The sequence below is a fragment of the Microcebus murinus genome, chromosome 7, assembly GCF_040939455.1.
Source record: "Microcebus murinus isolate Inina chromosome 7, M.murinus_Inina_mat1.0, whole genome shotgun sequence".
Taxonomy (NCBI): Eukaryota; Metazoa; Chordata; class Mammalia; order Primates; family Cheirogaleidae; genus Microcebus; species Microcebus murinus.
The window spans coordinates 87527305-87547297 of NC_134110.1; the positions used below are offsets into that span (position 1 = coordinate 87527305).

At 39.5% G+C, this 19993-nt stretch overlaps 1 protein-coding gene across 3 annotated transcripts in view; it reads left to right on the forward strand.

Moving 5' to 3' along the window:
* Positions 1 to 18201, forward strand: part of SLCO5A1 (solute carrier organic anion transporter family member 5A1) — a 142868-nt gene extending 124667 nt beyond the window's left edge. For all 3 annotated transcript variants that reach the window (XM_020288891.2, XM_076005242.1, XM_012770799.2), the window contains 4 exons: positions 7813 to 7972; positions 10594 to 10835; positions 12544 to 12608; positions 16559 to 18201. In XM_020288891.2, the coding sequence (XP_020144480.2) occupies positions 7813 to 7972; positions 10594 to 10835; positions 12544 to 12608; positions 16559 to 16998 (907 nt within the window). In that variant the 3' untranslated portion in view covers positions 16999 to 18201. The remainder of the gene's footprint in view (positions 1 to 7812; positions 7973 to 10593; positions 10836 to 12543; positions 12609 to 16558) is intronic.
* Positions 18202 to 19993: the final 1792 nt, after the last annotated feature.

Genomic DNA, 19993 nt, shown 5'->3' on the forward strand with positions numbered 1-19993 from the left:
CCGTGGCTCTTACGTCAAGCTAGATTTTGCCTTTAGCCTTGCCACATATTAGCTGTGTGAGTGTGGGCAAATTATTTAATTTTTCTGTCAAAAAGTTAAAATTAAAAAGTTTATAGAGTCAAAAATTACAGTAAGCTAAGTTTATTTATTATTGAAGAAAGTTTTTTTTCTCTGAATTTAGTGTAGCCTAGGTATACAGTGTTTATAAAGTCTACAGTGGTGTACAATAATGTCCCAGGTCTTCACCTTCACTCACTGACTCACCCAGAGCAACTTCCAGTCCTGCAAGCTCCATTTGTGGTAGCCCTGTACAGGCATATCATTATATATATATATATATACACACACACACACACACTTATATTTATATATACATATATACACACACACATATATGTGTATATTTGAGACAAGAGTCTCGCTCTGTTGCCCAGGCTAGAGTACCATGGCATCAGCCTAGCTCACAGCAACCTCAAATTCCTGGGCTCAAGTGATCCCTTTGCCTCAGCCTCCTGAGTAGTTGGGACTACAGGCATGTGCCACCACACCTGCCCACCAGTTTTTATCTTTTATACTGTATTTTTACTGTACCTTTTTTTATGTTTAAATGTGTTTAGATACAAATATACTTACCATTATGTTATAGTTGCCTACACTATTTAGTACAGTAACATGCTGTATGGATTTGGAGCTAAAGAGCAATAGGCTGTACCATAAGCCTAGGTGTGTAGGTTGCTGTAGTATTTGGGTAGTGTAAATACGCTCTATGATGACTGCACAGTGATGAAGTCACCTAACTATGTATTTCTCAGAACATATCCCCATAGTGAAGTGATGCAGGACTAAATATACATACAAGAGAATACTATTGAGCCTTTAAAAAGAAGGAAATTCTGTGGTATGCAACATGGATGAATCTTGAGAACATTATGCTAAGTAAAATAAGCTGGTCACAGATTCCACTTATATGACTTACCTAAAATAGTCAAATTCATAGAATCAAAGAGTGGAATGGTGGTTGCCAGGGGCTGGGGGAGGGGAAAAGAGGAGTTACTGATCAACGTGCATAAAAAGTTTCAATCGAGCAAGATGAGTAAGCTCTAGAGATCTGTCTGACATTATATCTAGAGTCAACAATACTGTGTTGTGCACTTAAAAATTTGCTGAGAAGGTAGATCTTATGTTAAGTGTTCTAACAACAGTAAAATTCAAAAAAAAAAAAAAAAGAAACATCAGATTTGGGAATCTGATGAGTTTTCATTTTGAAAGCTCCTAGGAGTTCAGGCTAAATCCTGGCCCTTTTCCAGCTCAAGTAATTACATTCCCAGCACCCACAATTTCCCTACAGTTTTAATTAGGAAACGTGTTTTGCTTCATCTCTGTGGCTGCCAAACTGTATTTCACATAGGTGAGTCCTAATCATCTTGCAGCCAAAAGAGCTGACATTTCCTGTGAAAACTGGCTTAAGTAATATTTTGTATAAATACACTGTATAATGTAAGTTATCGCTCCTCTCTTTGCCTTTTCTTCAAGTAATTTTTTTTAAATGGAGTTAAGTCTGATGCCCATATACAGACTTTGTAACTAGTGCTATGTCTTGATGAATCACTTAATAATTCTAGCTTTATTATCTTTCATGTATCAAGTGTCATCTCTTTGATCTTAAAGTAAAACCTGTTATATCATCTTCTGGTTTGGGGACTTGAACTACCTAGCCAAAACTTTTACAGGCTGGGGTGATTTCTTGAGCTACCAAATGACCAGGAAAAGTTTTCTCAGTTTTCTGTTCTTGACAGTGACTGTCACACAGGATGGTCCACCCAGGCCCACCCAGCTCCAGAATCTCAGAGGTTGAGATTTTCCCCTAAAGTTCTCTGAGTGTAGGTTTGTTACTCCGTAGTATTCAGGCTATAGAAATGAAATAGACACAGTCTCTGGATTCAGGCCTTTGCCCCAGCTTCCCACAGGTGCATTGCATCTTCCTCATTACTGTACCTAATCTTGCCGTCATGCAACATGGTGTATTTAGACAGGGGAGCAGCCCTCCCAGGTGACTAGCATTTCTGTCCAGATCACTCCTAAATTCTCTAATTAAACCATCCATCTCCTCCCCTGTGTTTCATGGGCAGCTTACTCTACTGAAGTTTTTTTTTTTGCCCATTGTTGAAATCTTTTGACACCATTCAAAATCTTTTATTCATTATAGATATTACTAATTTAAAAGATAATTTCTGAAAATTAGAGGGGAAAGTAAGTTTGCTTAAAGGATCTTAGGTATACATGTTTTTGGATTATTGTAGCTACTTTTATTAATAGGCTTAGAGTTCATTTTTCTAGCTACAAGTATAGACATCCATCTTTTTCTTTGCTCTATCTGAGACACACAAAAAAATTCGTTTTATTTCATTTTAGCAGTATCAAGGGGATATGAAGTAGAAGCAGATTTTCTTTCCACTAAGTTTTAAATTTTATAACCAAGATCTAAACAAATCAACACGAAGTCTTCCAGAGTATATTTCTTTAAACATACCAAGCCTTTTAATTTTAAGAACACCTGTGACTATTATTAAACTTAGGACCAAATTTACCAGTCTATAACCTTATATTAACATAGTTGATAGAAAAATGCACACCATGTAATGTTACCAGGAAATACAATAGAATTTAAAACTCTGTATATAATCTTGTTAACAATATGTTATTAATGTTAATATGTATATACCTTGAAAAAAGACAAGGAGAAAATATACTAATAGCATAGTAGTGGATATCCTTGGGGGGTAGCAGTATGCATGAGTTAAATTTTTTAGTCCTTTTGTATTTTCCACATTTTCTAAAATGAATATGTATTACATTAGTAATAAAGGTATTTTGAAACCCCATATAATGGACACATTATTTTATTAAAAATAATTCTGGATTTTAAAAGATGTTTGTATATATTGTGGGTTATTATATGCAAATTTCAAGTTATTCCTTGTTTGAATTTGTTGTCTACAAAGTTGAAGGAAGTTTTAATAACAAAAATAATAATAGATACAGTAATCACAACTTCCATGAATATAGTCCTCTCATAAACGTATGCTATCACATATATGGTCATATAATGCCCTTCGTTAATTATTCTTGCTTTCTTTTCATGTAGGCAAGAGGAGTATTAATGGCCATAGATTAAAAGATCTTACAGCTACTAAATGGCTGGCCTGAAACTAGATCTCAATCTAGTTCTTTTCCCACCATTCTCGATAGGAGTAAATTAGAAAATTACCTTTTCCTTTGTGAAAAGAAAAACATCATGGTAGACTTTTGCACTTTTCATGTTTATGATTGTGTTACTGTCATTCATTAATGCTTCTGCCATGTGTGGATAGAGAACACACCAATATCTCAGTGCCTGTTATGTCCCAGGCACAATGCTAGACACTGGACATGCATTTACCCATCTAGTCCCCCACAAAAAACACGTGATATAGACATTTTGATCTCTATTTTAGGAATGTGAAATCTAAAAGTTCATAGCATGTGTGAATTGTGGATATGGAATTGAACCCAGCTCTTTCCTACTCCATTGTTTAGGAGCATTAAAAGCTGATTGCCCTAAAAACTTTATTAGAATTTTCTCCAGGAAGTACAGGGGAGAGGGATGAGATACCCAGAAGACTCTTGGTAGAGAAAGCAAAACTATGGACAGTCACACAAAGCTGCCCTGCTGATATCAGGGCTTAAGGGTACACACTATGGAGAAGATAAAACTGGTTTTAAATCCATTTCTGACCCTTACTAGCTGCGTGACCTTTGGCACTACCTGTCTTCTCAAATCTTCAATTTTCTCTTCTGAAGGATGGAGAGACAGCAATAATACTTATAATTTTTGCAAGGCATGAATGAGGTAACTTAGAGATTGTAGCGCACAATTCATGGGGTAAAACTGGGGTTCTGTTAATGTTACTTTTAAATGATGATGATTATAAACCTGAAGTTGCATAATGCTATATAACCAAGGAAAGACTTTAATATAAAGCCAAGAGTTTAAGTGAAGTTGAAAAGAAACATTCTAATTGAAGTCTTTTTGCAGGCTGACTTAAGTTGATGAAAATTAAGAAATTATTAGAAAGATACCAATTTTTTTCTAATTAATTAGTATATTTTGCTAAGGAGGTTTTTGCTATGTGAAGCATATTCTTTTAATTCATGTAGCTTTAGCATAGTTTGCATGGATTCCTACTTGTCATATCTTTTAATAGGGAGAAACTTAAAAGGAGACAGAAAGAAGGTTAGGGGACTCCTCTTTGATTTATAGAGACTAGTAAAAGTATGTTAGATGGGGAAGTTCAAGTGTTCTTTAGGTCTTGGGTAGGGTGATGGGACACAATTGTTTGGAGGGTGGGGGTGTATTTTGAGGGCAACTGAATTCTTACATACCCAGCTATAATAGACCTATTGCAGAGTTGTTTTTCTTAACTTATGTTTAACAATAATAATCTGATTTGTTGTTGTATATTACTTTAAATAAACATTAATCTTTAAGTGATTGATTTAGTAAAGATTTGACAACAAGACTGTTATTTTTACTTCCTGTTCCCTTTTTTATTGTTTCTCCAAGACTGGTTTTGTTGAGGCCTCAATGATTGTGGGGCTTATTATTATATTTCTCATAGATTCCAATTCTTTAATGTTAGCAAGTTTACCAGGTAGTCTCAGAGATTGCTTCCATCTCTCTAGCTCTATAATTCCATGATTTTATAGTAAGGTATTATGTGTGATTCTCAGGCTTACAGCTTGGACCATGCTCTTATAAAGTATTTGCTAGTGAGGTCCTGTGCCTTACTTGAAATTAACACTTACCTTGATTTGTGAGTTACTGTGAGCCTCCTATTTGGAGGACTGTCTTGTAAGAAATGCTTTCATTTGTTGGAAAGGTGATGCACAGTCCCTTTGCACAAGGATAAGTGCAGCGTACAGTAAGCAGCCCTTGTGCATTTTATGGGCCTGTGATGGGTTCACTTTAGGCTAATGAGAGATTGTGTAGTGTTACTCAGGTTTTAAACACTTACACTATTATTATTAATAGAATCTAGTCTGTTTTCTGGAGAGTGAATGACAATCAAACAATATATTATTACTCTTAAAAATGATTTCCTTTTTAATCGGTATAGTGTAAAAGATTGCCTGTGTCAGCAGCTTTCTATTTTGTGCCATCATTCCTTTCCCCTTCATGGCTTTTTCATGAATGCCCACTTCCTTTCATTGTTATTTATATTTGTTGCTTGTATTGATTTTTTTTTTTTGAGCTTTTTGTATTGTATCATTTCTTCATATCAGACATCATGATCTGAGGAGAAAAGCAAAACACACCAAAGGGGGACCTAGGACTGTGCCTCTGATTTCTAAATTCAGGAAAGCTTTTTGCCCTCCTGAAATCAGTGCATTTCAGTGTGCTTTGAGCATCTGTTCATATTTTCTTTAGGTTCCTTTCTCTCGAGTGGACAGACTCAAAAAGGAGAGGCAGTTGGAATCTGTGGCTGTCATAATGAGTGCAGAGCATGCTGTTAATAGGAGATGCCATGTAACTTCTGAGAAGCAACAATAATAACCGCTGCTATGGTATTAAAGCCTGTCATTTTTAGTGACGAAGCATGCAGACATATAAAAAAAAGCCCTTTAATTTTGGTCATGGCTTGTAGTTTGGTTCTTGAAGTGCTGGTGGAGAGAGCACTCATACACACTGAGTACGTTTCATATGCTAGCAGTTAACGCAGCCCTGATCAGCTTCATGGTGAATCACTTGGCTTCTTGGCCTCCATTTTATCATCTGTAGAATGCGGTAGTTGGTCTGGAAAAGGGTTTCTTGTCCTCAGCCCTGTTGACATTTGGGCTAGATAATTCTTCATTGTGGGGGGTGGGGGACTGTCCTGTGCATTGTAGGATGTTCAACAGTGTCTTGGTCTCTGCCCACTAGATGCCCATACACCCCTTCAGTTATGATAACCACACCTGCCCCCTGCCATTGCCCAATGTCCGCTCGGGCACAAAACTGCCCCAGTTGAAAACCGCTGGTCTAGAATCATATTTTTTTAGGTATATTCAAACTTTCAAGATGGTATGATACTAAGTTTATGAACATATTAATAATAATTATCAAAGTCTTGTGATAATTTCTTTCTTTGCAGTGACATGAAGAACAGAGTTTATTTGATGTTTGCCTTGTTAGAAACTTTTCTTTTCTTTTTTTTTTTTTTTTTAATTTTTTTTTTTTGAGACAGAGTCTCGCTTTGTTGCCCAGGCTAGAGTGAGTGCCGTGGCGTCAGCCTAGCTCACAGCAACCTCAATCTCCTGGGCTCAAGCGATCCTCCTGCCTCAGCCTCCCGAGTAGCTGGGACTACAGGCATGCGCCACCATGCCCGGCTAATTTTTTTTGTATATATATATATTAGTTGGCCAATTAATTTCTTTCTATTTTTATAGTAGAGACGGGGTCTCGCTCAGGCTGGTTTTGAACTCCTGACCTTGAGCAATCCGCCTGCCTCAGCCTCCCAGAGTGCTAGGATTACAGGCGTGAGCCACCACGCCCGGCCTAGAAACTTTTCTTGATAAGACTTTAATATTGCTTTGAATTTGTTTCTCCCATTAAAATTTGGGGACTCAGGTATCAAAGTGTGAAGGTGGCCACAGGAGAAGATCCTTTGAACAAACAACACTTAAAGTTGATAGATTAATACCTATGGCTGGGATGAGCTATACTACTGGCTAAATGGTGCTGACACAATCAGTAAAGATGAGTCCTGGTACATAACAGACATTCCAAAGTACCTGTTGAATGGATGGATAATAGATAAATGGTTGGATGAGTGATGGATCTGCTACTACCAACTCATATAGCTTTAGGAACAGTATTTCATCAGTGATGGATAAAAATGGTAGCCACAAAGAGTGAAAGAGGTCTTGGGGTGTGAGCACTGCAGAGCCCCTCGGATTCTTCTGTGGGCCCCGGTGACTGCCTGCCTTTGCTCTTCCACTACCATTTCTTTACTCTTCTCTCCCAGCCCTATGTCCTTATCTTTTTCTTCCTCTGTGTTTATTGCCTGAATTGATTTTCTTAGAGCTTTCATCTTGTATCATTTGTTGTATCAGATACCATGACCTTATAAGAATACAAAGCACACTATGTTTAGTTGTGAATTCACATCTCAGCATTCCTGAGTGAAGAACTGCTTAATCTTTCTTCTTTGGTCACTTGAATCAAACCAGTGATGTAATTCCTAACCATCTTTGAAAAATCACTTCCGTTTGATTTTCTAGAGCCCCATGTCTTTCTTTGATAATTTATTCTAGAACAATTAAAGTTTTTGGTGTGATTGATGGATGCCATGTTTATGTGCTCATAATGATGTTTTTGATTTAGCATTGAGAAATGTTTCCTCCATTTTGCAGTTAAGGAGATCCATGCCCAGATTTGATAAGACTCTATAGAGCCAAGTACCTATAGTAAAATGAATAGTTATGCTAGGGCTAGAATTGCCAAGCCCAGACATTGAGACCATAGCAGTAAGATGGAGGATAGAATAGAGGTGGGACAGATAATTTGATAAAAAGCATTGAATCCATAGTACCAGAGGGTTGAAACATTTTTCTTTATGTTTTCTTTAAAGGCATAAAAATAATTATTGAGGGTGGCTACTTCATGGTATCACAGTTTTGATTTAATGGGAAGAATATCTTCTCTCAAATGGACAAATTACTAAATTTCAAGAACTTTTCTCCTAGTTTTATTTTGGTAAGTGGTGCTCAAGATCTGCTTCTTTTTTCTCTTAGACCGTCCCTCACCATGCCCCATAGGAATCTGACGGGAAGCTGCAACGTCAATTGTGGTTGTAAAATACATGAGTATGAGCCAGTCTGTGGGTCAGATGGAATTACATACTTTAACCCTTGTCTGGCTGGTTGCGTTAATAGTGGTAATCTTAGCACTGGGGTGAGTATATTTCACAAGTTCCTCTTCTCTTAATCCAACATCCTGTGACAAAGACCTGATAGAATTCATATGCAACCATGATAACTTCAGTCTCCATTTGCAAGAGGCTCCAAGTAACTTAGAAAATATCTCTGACAAAAACCTAGAGGAAAGAAAATTATGCAATGCTGTCAATTTTTTCCGGGGATTGCAGCATTCGGGTGTAGGGATTCGGTTCCATATCAGCCCTCTCCTACTTTACATTCCGTGCCAGCTCAGTGAAACTTGATAAGGTTGAGCTCTAAGCCTCCCATCTGTTCCTTTGACAAGGCCCTTGTGATGGATTTGAAGGTCAAGATGACCACATTTGGTGCTGATAGAGGAAAATAGGAAAGTGACCTCTGCTGATTGGAGTCTGTGAAGGTGGGTGATGGGCATTTTTCATAGACTATCAGTTCAGTTCAGACCTTATTTTTTTAAGAGACAGGTCCTCACTCTGTCGCCCAGACTGGAATGCAGTGGGCTGATCATAGCTCACTGCAGCCTTGAACTCCTGGGCTCAAGAAATCCTCCTGCCTCAGCCCCCTGAGTAGTTAGGACTACAGGCTCATGCCACCTACCCAGCTAATTTTAAAATTTTTTGTAGAGACAGGGATCTTGCTGTGTTGCCCAGGTTGATCTTGAACTCCTGGTCTCAAGTGATCCTCCCACATCAACCTCCCGAAGTGCTAGCTAGGATTACAGGCATGAGCCTCTAAGCCCAACCTCAGACTTTTTTTTTAAGCATTCAGAGTAAAGATGTATCTGTCAGCTCAAGGATAGGCTATTTTGAGAATTCCCTTTCCCATGAATTATAAATAGGCAGTAATACTGTGGGAGAAGGTTTTCATGTTCTGCTCAGTTCTTCATTATTGAGCCTGGTTTGATTCTTCGTGTAAGAACAGATTGCAGGAAGTTGCTTAAATTAAAAGGTTAAAATGCATTTGCTTGTTCTGTGCAGGTGATAAGGGATGGTACCATTGACTGAATGTTTTGGGGATGTCATTTTTGATTTCTGGGTTCTAAATTGCAGTGATAAATTGAGAATTCTTGTTGCTGGTTCCCCATTTTATATATATATATATATATACACATATATATATATATATATATATATATATATATTTTTTTTTTTTTCAGACAGAGTCTCACTTTGTTGCCCAGGCTAGAGTGAGTGCTGTGGCATCAGCCTAGCTCACAGCAACCTCAAACTCCTGGGCTCAAGCAATCCTCCTGCCTCAGCCTCCCGAGTAGCTGGGACTACAGGCCTGCACCACCATGCCTGGCTAATTTTTTCTATATATATTAGTTGGGCAATTAATTTCTTTCTATTTATAGTAGAGACGGGGTCTCGCTCTTGCTCAGGCTGGTTTGGAACTCCTGACCTCGAGCAATCCTCCCGCCTCAGCCTCCCAGAGTGCTAGGATTACAGGCTTGAGCCACTGCGCCCGGCTACCCCATTATATTTAATATAGTCAGTGAGCTCCAGGGTGTGACTGTGTTGAAAGAGGTGGTGAGATCTATTCCTGTCAGTGGCTGGGCCCTTCCCTGGGAGTGGGCGAGTCCACTGGTGCCTTGCATTTACTCTTTAAAAAACCCAGCAGTCCTTTGAGCACGAAGGCCAGTGGCCCATCTTCATATTAATACTTGCTTTTATGGCTGTTCTAAGTGTCAAAAGGCTGCAGAGAGAACTGGTTCAGCTGAGTCCATTCAGTGAAAAGCAACATAACAGGAGGAAGGTTAATCGGCTGATTAACATTTGTTGGTTTGTTTTGGTATCCTGTAACACCTACCAGTGTTTTAGTTTTCACTTTTGCATTTGCGTTAAGTAGACCTTTGGTAGTCAACAGAGAAGATTTGGACTTTTTTGCTCTTCCGTGTCCTTAGTCCCCTAGAGCAGCACCTGGCACATCAGTAGGGGCTGATAAATATTTGTTGGAAAGAATGAACAAGTGAATTTGGGCTCACTGTCAGACTCTGTCGGAGTCTAGAAGTAGCACTGGATGTAGACCTTTATACCATTCATAGAGTAGGCATGGGGTGCCGGGCACCAGCTAATTAAGGGGACCAAAAAGATGTTTAAAATGGAACAGCCAATGAGCTGTTCACTATGATTGGTACTGAAGTCATCATGATTGCATTATAAATTCTCTGCATATATTTAACTGACATTTTACTACTTTAGGGCCCACTCTGTGCTCAGGGCTGTGCTGGGTGCTGTGATGAACACCAATGAAAATAAAATTTGGTTCCAGTTTTTGAGGGGCCTCTCTAATAGGAGAGTCCAAGAGTTAAACAACAAGTGAGGCACTATATAATTATAACCCAAAATGGGCACACAAAATATGCATGTTACTGAATCGATAGAAGCGTCTTAGAAGAGTTTGGTTTTAAACAGTTTCGACCAGCAGATTTTGCTATTGTTAGGCACACACTTTGGACCCTTGCTGTTATTAGTGAGGAAGATACTGTCAATGAAATATTTTGCATTTTTTAAATACTAGAGCTGTTTTAGAGTATCTTTACTTAACTTTGCCTTAACATCCCTATGCCATATTTTGCTTTTGGTTGGCATACAACTGATCTTTATTTTGCTCACTTAGATACGGAATTATACAGAATGCACCTGTGTCCAAAGTCGACAGGTGATCACTCCACCCACGGTGGGACAGCGCAGTCAGCTCCGAGTGGTGATCGTCAAAACATATCTCAACGAGAACGGCTATGCTGTGTCCGGGAAGTGTAAACGGACCTGTAATACCCTTATCCCATTCTTAGTGTTTCTGTTCATAGTCACTTTCATCACAGCCTGTGCCCAACCATCAGCCATCATTGTAACACTCAGGTGAGAACAGCCTTCAACTTCTGCGGGAGTCTATACTTATAATTGCCAGAGCACATATTCCAGGACCAGGGACTGATGTGGTAGATCAGATACCAAAGCAAAATTAGATCGTGCAGGAAGGTGTTGAGATGTTTGCCTGGTGAACTTAGGAGTTTTTCCCTGTTGGGAGGGGAAGGAAGGTTGTAACATCTCATACTGCAGAACTGTCTTTATTCAGTTGGGTTATATTCCTATCATGTAGTGAAGCTTCTTTTGGGTGCCTTTGGTTCCTGAAGGCTCTGCCCTATGAGGTTCCACTTGGGGGTTGAAAGTCATCACCCTATCAGCTATGAGAAGCCCGGAGGAGGGCAGGAAGTAATTCGGGAAAGTTGCTAAATCGTGCATACAGTAAAAGGCTATTATCTCCAACCTTGTAGATAGTTAATACCTCCAGGATCAGAGGCGATTTATGCTGAGCCTGAAATTCACTGCTGAGTTCATTAATTTTGCTGTCATATAGAAAATTTTGGACTCGAATCAAGAAAAGGGCAGACTGTTCAGGCTGTGCTTTCTTTGCCGTATCCTGTTTGGGTTTTTTGTTTGTAAGAGGACATGGAAGCTATTAATACTTTTGTCCTATTAAAAATGTTGACAGTGGCACATTCAAATCAGTGTGTCGCTATTTGCAATAAGGATGGCTATGGGCACAGGAAGGAACGGGGCAGTGTGGCGAAGCCGGAAGAGCACACCCTGGGGTATGGGGTGGCTTCAGAGGGACTCAGGGGGCATAGTGCAATGACAGTGAGACTGACCTTATTCTTCCTCCGGGCTCCTCAGAGCCCACAACTGCTGGGCTGGGCGCCTGGCAGGAAGCAGCCGCTGAGGGCACTGCTGGGTGAGGGCAGTTGGGCTGCACCACGTACTCTGGCTTCCTTTCTACCGGGTGTTGAGTCTGGCATTTCCTAGCAAAGCCATTCCTTGACAGCAAGGTGAAAGGCCTTTATTCACTCAACTCCTCCATCAGCAGATATTTATGGAGTAACAGCCATGCGTGCAGCCTTGGGCAAATTGCTATGAGAAATAAAGAAATTGGGGAAAAGACTACAGGGCACTAGCGTGGGAAAATTACGTACCTAGAACGCTGTGAGTATGGGATAGAAAGGATAAGATATTGCAGCATTTAAAAAGATATGTGAATCATTAACAAATTTACTCAAACAATCTAATTTTTTGCACTTTGATTCTGCAAGAGATGTTATATAACCCATAGACAGGCTCCGTTTTTTATAGTGGTCAAATTTGGCAAATCACCAGTTGGCGTCTAACCCCAAATTTCAACAAGGAGCCCTTTAATCTTTGCTAATTACAAATCAATAGACTCCAATCTTTCTGTCATGTGGGAATTACTTGGAGCATAAGATTTAGAGAAGAAAAAAAAAGAGAGGTGGGTAGAGGGGCTCGGGCATTCTCTGACATTTGCCTTATTTCCTGTACATTTTTTGAGTATGCTTTCTGGTTTTTTTTTTTTTACTTTTACTTTTTTTTTTATACTGGAGGAATATTGGAGTAGTTTTCAGTGTACACACCTACTGTTCTGGAAAGTGAGTGAATGAACTATTTTGGTACAGCATCTTTTTAGCCCCCAGCTCTGCACGAAGCAGACTTGATCCGACATTCATTTTCTTGAGGCCTCTGTTTAAAAACATTTCTTTCTTTCCCTTCTCTGTAGGTCTGTAGAAGATGAAGAGAGACCCTTTGCGCTGGGAATGCAGTTTGTTTTGTTGCGAACACTTGGTACGTTTCTGAATTTCCAAGTGTGCCTTTTAGTTCCTCTTTGCAGATGGCAGATTCTCCCTGTCCTTTAAAAGTGGCAAGTGACATCATTTATTACCATTAGTGAGACCTTACAGGTTTAGTGGTGAGGGCGCAACTTCCTTGTTTTCTGGTTTGAACGGAAAGCCGACAAGTTCTGTCGTTCGACAAAACAAAGTAAAACCAACTCTAGGTTAGTTTCTTTTTCATTGTGAACAGAAACTTTTGGGCAAAATTCCCCAGAGAGTTTTGTGCAGTGAGAAATAGTAAATCAGGCAATTTGTAGTGGGATTGTGATCCTGGCATCTTGGTTCCTTTTTGATATGAAAGTGATAGAAACTGGTGTTCATTTCATTTGTGGAATTTTCGGTTCCTTACTTCCTTACGGTCATTTTACTGGACTGAGCAAAGAGTACACCTGTCAAGTTTTCCAAGAAAAGAGAAATAAAAAAAATTATGAAAAGGAAAAAGAAAGGTCCCCAAAGTGACATATAGAGACTACCATGTAAGGCTTGACTTCCCAACAAGAGAAGCTCCTTAGTGAGGTATCAATGTGATAAACTACAGAGCACATTTGTGCATGAAGAAAATCATTCTTATTTTTACAAACACCACATCACCCTGTGAAGTCTTGGGACAATAAGTGGGAAATAAGCATGTCAAGTACACCGTTTTCCATGTATTTTTAATTGACTTCCTTATCATCAAGCGTCTTTTTTCCTTTTCTTAAAGTGGCAGTCTGTCATTTTCTTCAGCTGTTATTATTTTTTTTTTGCCAAGTAATCAGTATCATTGTCTATAGGACAAAAAAAAAATTGTTTTTTTTTTATTCAAATTTCTTATTTCAGTTTTGAAGGGTGAAACATTTCAAAACGGCATCGTCTGTCCCCTTTAAAGCATGAATCCTCTCTGAGGTTCTCAGTTTGTGATTGATGGCCCAGTCCAAGAATGAGCACTTTTCACAAGCCCCAGAAAGAAAATGCTTGTAGTTCCATTTAATTGATGGCTTGTTTTTTGATACCAATAAAATTTTGAAGGTACCGTTTTTTAAAAGGATACTGGTTAAAGGAAATTTTGACACACTTAGATACAGTTAAGAAAGTTTGCCTTATACTTCTTGTTGAAAACTATAAAGTGTTATTTAGAAAGGCATTTGGGAGGCTGAGGTGGGAGGATTACTTGAGGCCAGGTGTTGAAGACCAGCCTGAGCAAGAGACCCAGTCTCTACAAAAAATAGAAAAAATAGCTGGACACGATGGTGTGCACCTGTAGGCCCATCCGCTTGGGAGACTGTGGCAGGAGGATCACTCAAGTCCAAGAATTTGAGGTTACGCTGAGCTATGATGATGCCACTGCACTCTAGCCCATGAGACAGAGCAAGACCTTATCTCAAAAAAAAAAGTGTTATTTAGAAAGAAGGAAATATGTTAATCAAAGGGGTGGTTGACTAGGAAAAGGAAAAAAATAATTTCTTCTTTTTCCTCCACTCCCTCTGATGCCCTGGAGTTGGGGTTATTTGATATGGATCTGGAGGTGAGGTGAGTCAATAGATGCACACTGCAGCATCAAGAATAAGTGAAGGCAACAATTCCACTAGTGGATATCTGACCAGAGGAAAATAAGTCATTTTATCAAAAAGACACCTGCACTTGAATATTTATGGCAGCATAATTCACAACTGCAAAGATGTAGAATCAACCCAAGTGCCCATTAATTTATGAGTGGATTAACAAAATGTGGTGTATGTATACCATGGAGTACTACTCAGCCATAAAAAAGGATGAATCGGTGCCTTTTGCAACAATTTGGATGGAACTGGAGACCATTATCCTAAGTAAAGTATCTAAGGAATGGAAAAACAAACATCACATGTACTTGCTACTAAACTGTAACTAACCAATGAACACACATGTGCATAGAGGAATGTAAAACTTAGTGGAAATCAAGCATTGTCCTAATGGGTACAATGAACACTATTTGGTTGATGGGCACACTTATAGCCGTGACTCAAGCATTACGAAAGTAATCCACCAATAACATTTGTACCCCCTTAATACTTTGAAATCAAAATAAATAAATAAATAAATACAATAAGTGAATGAAGAACACTTTAGACATTTACTGTTTAATTCAACTTTATCTTTTTTTTTTTTTTTTGAGACAGAGTCTCACTCTGTTGCCCCGGCTGGAGTGCCATGGCATCAGCCTAGCTCACAGCAACCTCAAACTCCTGGGCTCAAGCAATCCTCCTGCCTCAGCCTGCCAAGTAGCTGGGACTACAGGCATGTGCCACCATGCCCTGCTAATTTTTCTGTATATTTTTAGTTGGCCAATTAATTTGTTTCTATTTTTTTTTTTAGACAGAGTCTCGCTTTGTTGCCTAGGCTAGAGTGAGTGCCGTGGCGTCAGCCTGGCTCACAGCAACCTCAAACTCCTGGGCTCAAGCAATCCTACTGCCTCAGCCTCCCAAGTAGCTGGGACTACAGGCATGTGCCACCATGCCTGGCTAATTTTTTCTATATATATTAGTTGGCCAATTAATTTCTTTCTATTTACAGTAGAGACAGGGTCTTGCTCTTGCTCAGGCTGGTTTCGAACTCCTGACCTCAAGCAATCCGCCCACCTTGGCCTCTCAGAGTGCTAGGATTTCAGGCGTGAGCCACTGTGCCCGGTCTAATTCAACTTTATCCTAACTTCTATTGTGAAAAAGTGTAATTAGACCAGCAAGCCAATTTCCATTTCCCCAAAATTTCAAAGCAAAACAAGTTTACGAAAAATTTTAATAACATTACAATTTAATTGAGATACCTTATTTGAATAAAAACAACTTATTTAAAATGTATCGCTTAAAGCTTCCTGGGCTATTCACACACTTTTCTGTCTTCCTGACTCCCTCCGTCCCATCTCTCTTTTCTTCCCTTCTCCCCTGCTTTCTCCCATCACTTTTTTCTGTAAACTCTTACTGAGGTCCTTGGGATGCAAAGAATAGAAGGCATGGGCTCTGCCATCATGAAGGGTGTCAGGTTTGCAAACAGTTTAAATACTATGTGATAGTTACTAAAATGGCATGAGAACAAAGTGGCATCGGAGTGAGTCAGGAATTTAAAGGGGGGCAGACATCTGCAGGGTGAATAAATTGAGGGTGGGGGCACATTTTGGCAAAGGGAGTAGCATGTGATAAAGGAAGTCCATGTACTAGGTAGACTCTATTTCTTATGGGATTAAAGAAATGTCTACATCATAGCTCAAACGATGAAGTTACTACTTATCTCAGATGTTTCATAAGCTTCAAAGATGAATTTTATGCCATAATAAAATTCTTTTCTATTTATAACTTTTTATATCTTATAAGTGCCTATATAAAGTTGCCATTTGATGTGGTATCTCACGGGAGACAATGGTTTTCTCATAGTCTCCCTGCATCCGAGGCCTGGAACTCAACCTACAAGAACTAAGTGTACTGAATTTTGGTGGGCAATAGGGAGTTTCAGTATAGCTTCTTGAGCTATTTAACGACAAAATCCAATTTTTAAGTTTAAAAGGATTCTCCAATTGCATTTTTGGCAATAGATATTTTTCAGCCTTATTGAGGTAAAATTGACAAATAAGATTGTATCTTTTTAAAGCATACAACGTGATGATTTGATACACATCTGTAAGCAACAGAAGTTTTTATGATCCTAAGCATCAGTAGCACATTCTGAGTTGCAAACTAGAAGATTTTAAGTATTTACCATTTGGCTAATGTTTTTCTGATAAATATATTGTGATAAAATGTGATGTAGCTTAAAAAACAAACAAACAAAACGACACAAGAACATCACTTCCCTCAACTGGTTTTAGAGCACACAAGTACCTTGCTAATTGACAAATCTGTTTTCTCCTATAAGATGCGCTAAATCTGCGTATTTTCTTTTTCTGCACAACTCCAGCGTACATTCCTACTCCGATTTACTTTGGAGCAGTCATCGACACTACCTGCATGCTCTGGCAACAGGAGTGTGGGGTGCAGGGCTCCTGCTGGGAGTACAACGTGACGTCGTTTCGCTTCGTCTACTTTGGTTTGGCGGCCGGCCTCAAATTCGTGGGCTTTATTTTTATCTTTCTGGCCTGGTACTCCATAAAGTACAAGGAGGATGGACTGCAGAGGCGGAGGCGGAGAGAATTCCCCCTGAGCACGGTGAGTGAGAGAGTGGGCCGCCCCGACAACGCCCGGACTAGATCCTGCCCGGCTATCAGCACCCAGGGAGAATTCCACGAAGAGACTGGTCTGCAAAAAGGGACCGCGGCACAGACCTACCCGGGGCCCTTCCCAGAAGCAATAAGTTCCTCTGCAGACCCAGGGCCGGAGGAGAGCCCTGTTGCTATGTAGCAGCCTTCCTGAAGCTTGAAGACGGAAGAATCTCGTTTTGTTGGTTGAGTTGAATACGGCGACTTGAGAAACAACCGTGCCTTCTTTTCTTTCTTTTTTTAACCTCTGCAGACACAATCCTCAAACCAACAAAACTCAGTATACACAGCCACTATCGATTGAGGGCTGGATACCTCAACAAGACTGAGAGCCTTCCACCTCGCCGCCCCAAGATAGGGGGGGGAGGTTAGATAGATTTGTTACCATTTCCGCTATGTTAATTTTAAAATTCATGCTCCAGAGGCACATGGTTAACAAAATCACGGGAAGGGGAATGGTGGTGCATATCATTAGCGTACACTGCAGACACAGGTGAGCTTGACCATGACTTTGCATTTGCAAATCAACGTTTTTAGATATGAACACCTACTGTGAGTTCTGCTACAAAGCACAAATGAATTTGCTTCAACTATGCAATTCGATTGGAAAAATGTTAAGTGCAGCATGTTACTTTTTTGCTTTCACAAATACGGTTTTGAAAAGAGGAAGCTAAACTTTTTCCCTACAGTACTGTTAATAGCATTTTAAGCCATAGCAGAGTTCTAAATCAGGTAGAATTTTTCAGATGCTTCAAAGGAACTGTATGCATAGCAAGATAAAAGGAACAGCTACTTCATTTCAGGAGACACATTTCTCTCTTAGTCTGATCGCCCTGATATAAGGTAGTTAAAGAAGCTGCTGAATCATAAATTTGATGGCTTGAATATAAACTCTAGTATACTTTCATAAGGAGCTTTAAAACTAGTGTGCTAAACAATATGACTAGAAACTATAGTTCGAGACGCATCATAAGGAAAGAAGCCAGTGGCTTTCTTATTCAAAGAAATTGCTGTAGAAATTCCTTTAGTACTTAAGGGTCCATGAAATCGTTGGGAAAAGTCACCCCTGAGCATTTTAGCTGTATCTTGAAAGCAGTGGCAAATCTGCATTGTTTTCTTTTTTTCTGGATGGAAAGTCGCTGTGGTTGCTTCTGAAAATGAGTAATAACGTCAGGAAAGCTGTACTTGGGGTATAAAAACCACTTTGCATACAGGAGGAGGGAGATCTGTGAGCTGGGTCGAGAATATAATCCTAGTGATGGTTGAAGATTATTTAAAATAAACCAGTCTGTCATATTGATTCCTGCCTTCTCAGAGTTAGAATCGTGTTATTACCACCCCACCCCCCCTTGATTCCCTCCTACTGTAACCTTCCAGTAGTGATTCTTAGGGAGGATTTTTCTTTGGGTTCATTATCCATCATTCTGTTCGGCACCTCCCAGCACATCACTTGGACTTAGCCCCCACACAGAATGCTTTTTGCATGGTTCTTAAGATCGATGCCTCCTGGCAGCACTAATGGACTGACAGCAAGTCAGCTCATGGGATCTGGCTGCAAGGGACCGCAAAGTCCAAATACAGATATGGTTGTGAACTGTTTCTGGCGAGGAGCCCGTGCTTATGTAGGGCTAATCTGGGAAACGGCTTCCTCTTCTGGTTTACACTCATCCACGCAACAAATGTGATTGACAGAGCGTTTTGTGATTCAGGCTTTTGCCCTCCATCCTCGCTTGGCTGCACAACTGGAATTCTGTGAATATTCCTAGATACAGGGCTGTTTTTCTCTCTTCCTAGGAAGGACATTGGTCAACTAGATCTCTTGGTTGCGTGCAATTTATGGAGAGGGTTATCACCATTAGACTGAATAATGTCTACGATGGGTAGAATTAGTGGTCTCAGGTGACAAGGACTTCCCTTTGGGCCTTGGGCTTGGCTTTCGGGGAGGTGAGCAATCTTGCTCAGCTAAGGCTGTAATTGCACTGGTGTCTGCTAGACTTTGGTCAATGTCATGGGTACTGAAGGTTGTCAGAAAACCTTGCTGATTAACCCAGTGTCTGCTCTGGGGCCTCAGGGTTCCCCTTTACTCTCTATGGGAGATCTTTGATCTTTAAGAAGAGAAAGTGTTCTTTGGTGAAGGAGCTAAAGATGTGTAGTTTGGAGAGGGCTGGTGTTTTCTTGATTTTCCTCTGATCATTAGGATACTGCATTGAGAGAATTCTGGTGGGATTGGCCTTTTTTTTTTCCTTTTTTTAATTAATAGCTAAAATGATTAGACTTGCCAGGGGTAATTAGAGAGCCTCTCCCATGCTCGTCTCTACCTTGATCAGTCATCCATTTCAGCAACCATTGGCCGAGCACCAGTTATCTGTCAGGTGCCATTTTACCTGATTCCAATCTGCCACTCCATGAAATCCTTTGGGATGATTAGACCAGAACTCAAATTGGCCTAAAACATGCACCACAATGTTAACATTGTACTTCCTCAAGTATGTGCTACTTTTAAATAGCAGGTATATTATTGATGTGTTGTTGGTGAATATAGACTAAGTAGTAAAAATTGTGAGAAAATAAAGTTTTGGAATATGTACCAATAAGAGTTGTTCCCAAAATACTTTGGGCTATGGTAGCATCATGGAATATTTCATAGCCAGCTAAAGTGACAGTTTTAGATGATACCATTTCATTGTATATATAAGGTCTTAGATGTTTATTAACAAATAGGTCATGTTGCTTTATAGTCACAGCTCCTATTAGAAGTTTTAATTACCACCTTCCATGAGATTAGGCTTCAAATTACTTGTTTAGGCAAAAGATCCTCTTGTTCCTTTATAAACTCTGTAAATGAATATATTATTTGGCTTTAATATGCAAATATAATATCCTTGAGTTCAGTCTTGTTAATTTAGAAACTCCCAGAGGGTGGGATGGGTAGTTGAAACACATTCTTTTGGTTATTTTCATTAGCATGAAATCCTTATTCTTAAATCCTTTAAGATTTAAGTCTTAAAAATAGTCAAAAGTTAATCAAAAGTTATTCGGAATCAAGGTATGGGGGATGAGGAGAATAGAGGAGCAGAGAGGAAACTAATTAGCATTTGTTGAGTGTTGACTGTTTGCAGAGCATTTTGTCAAGCACT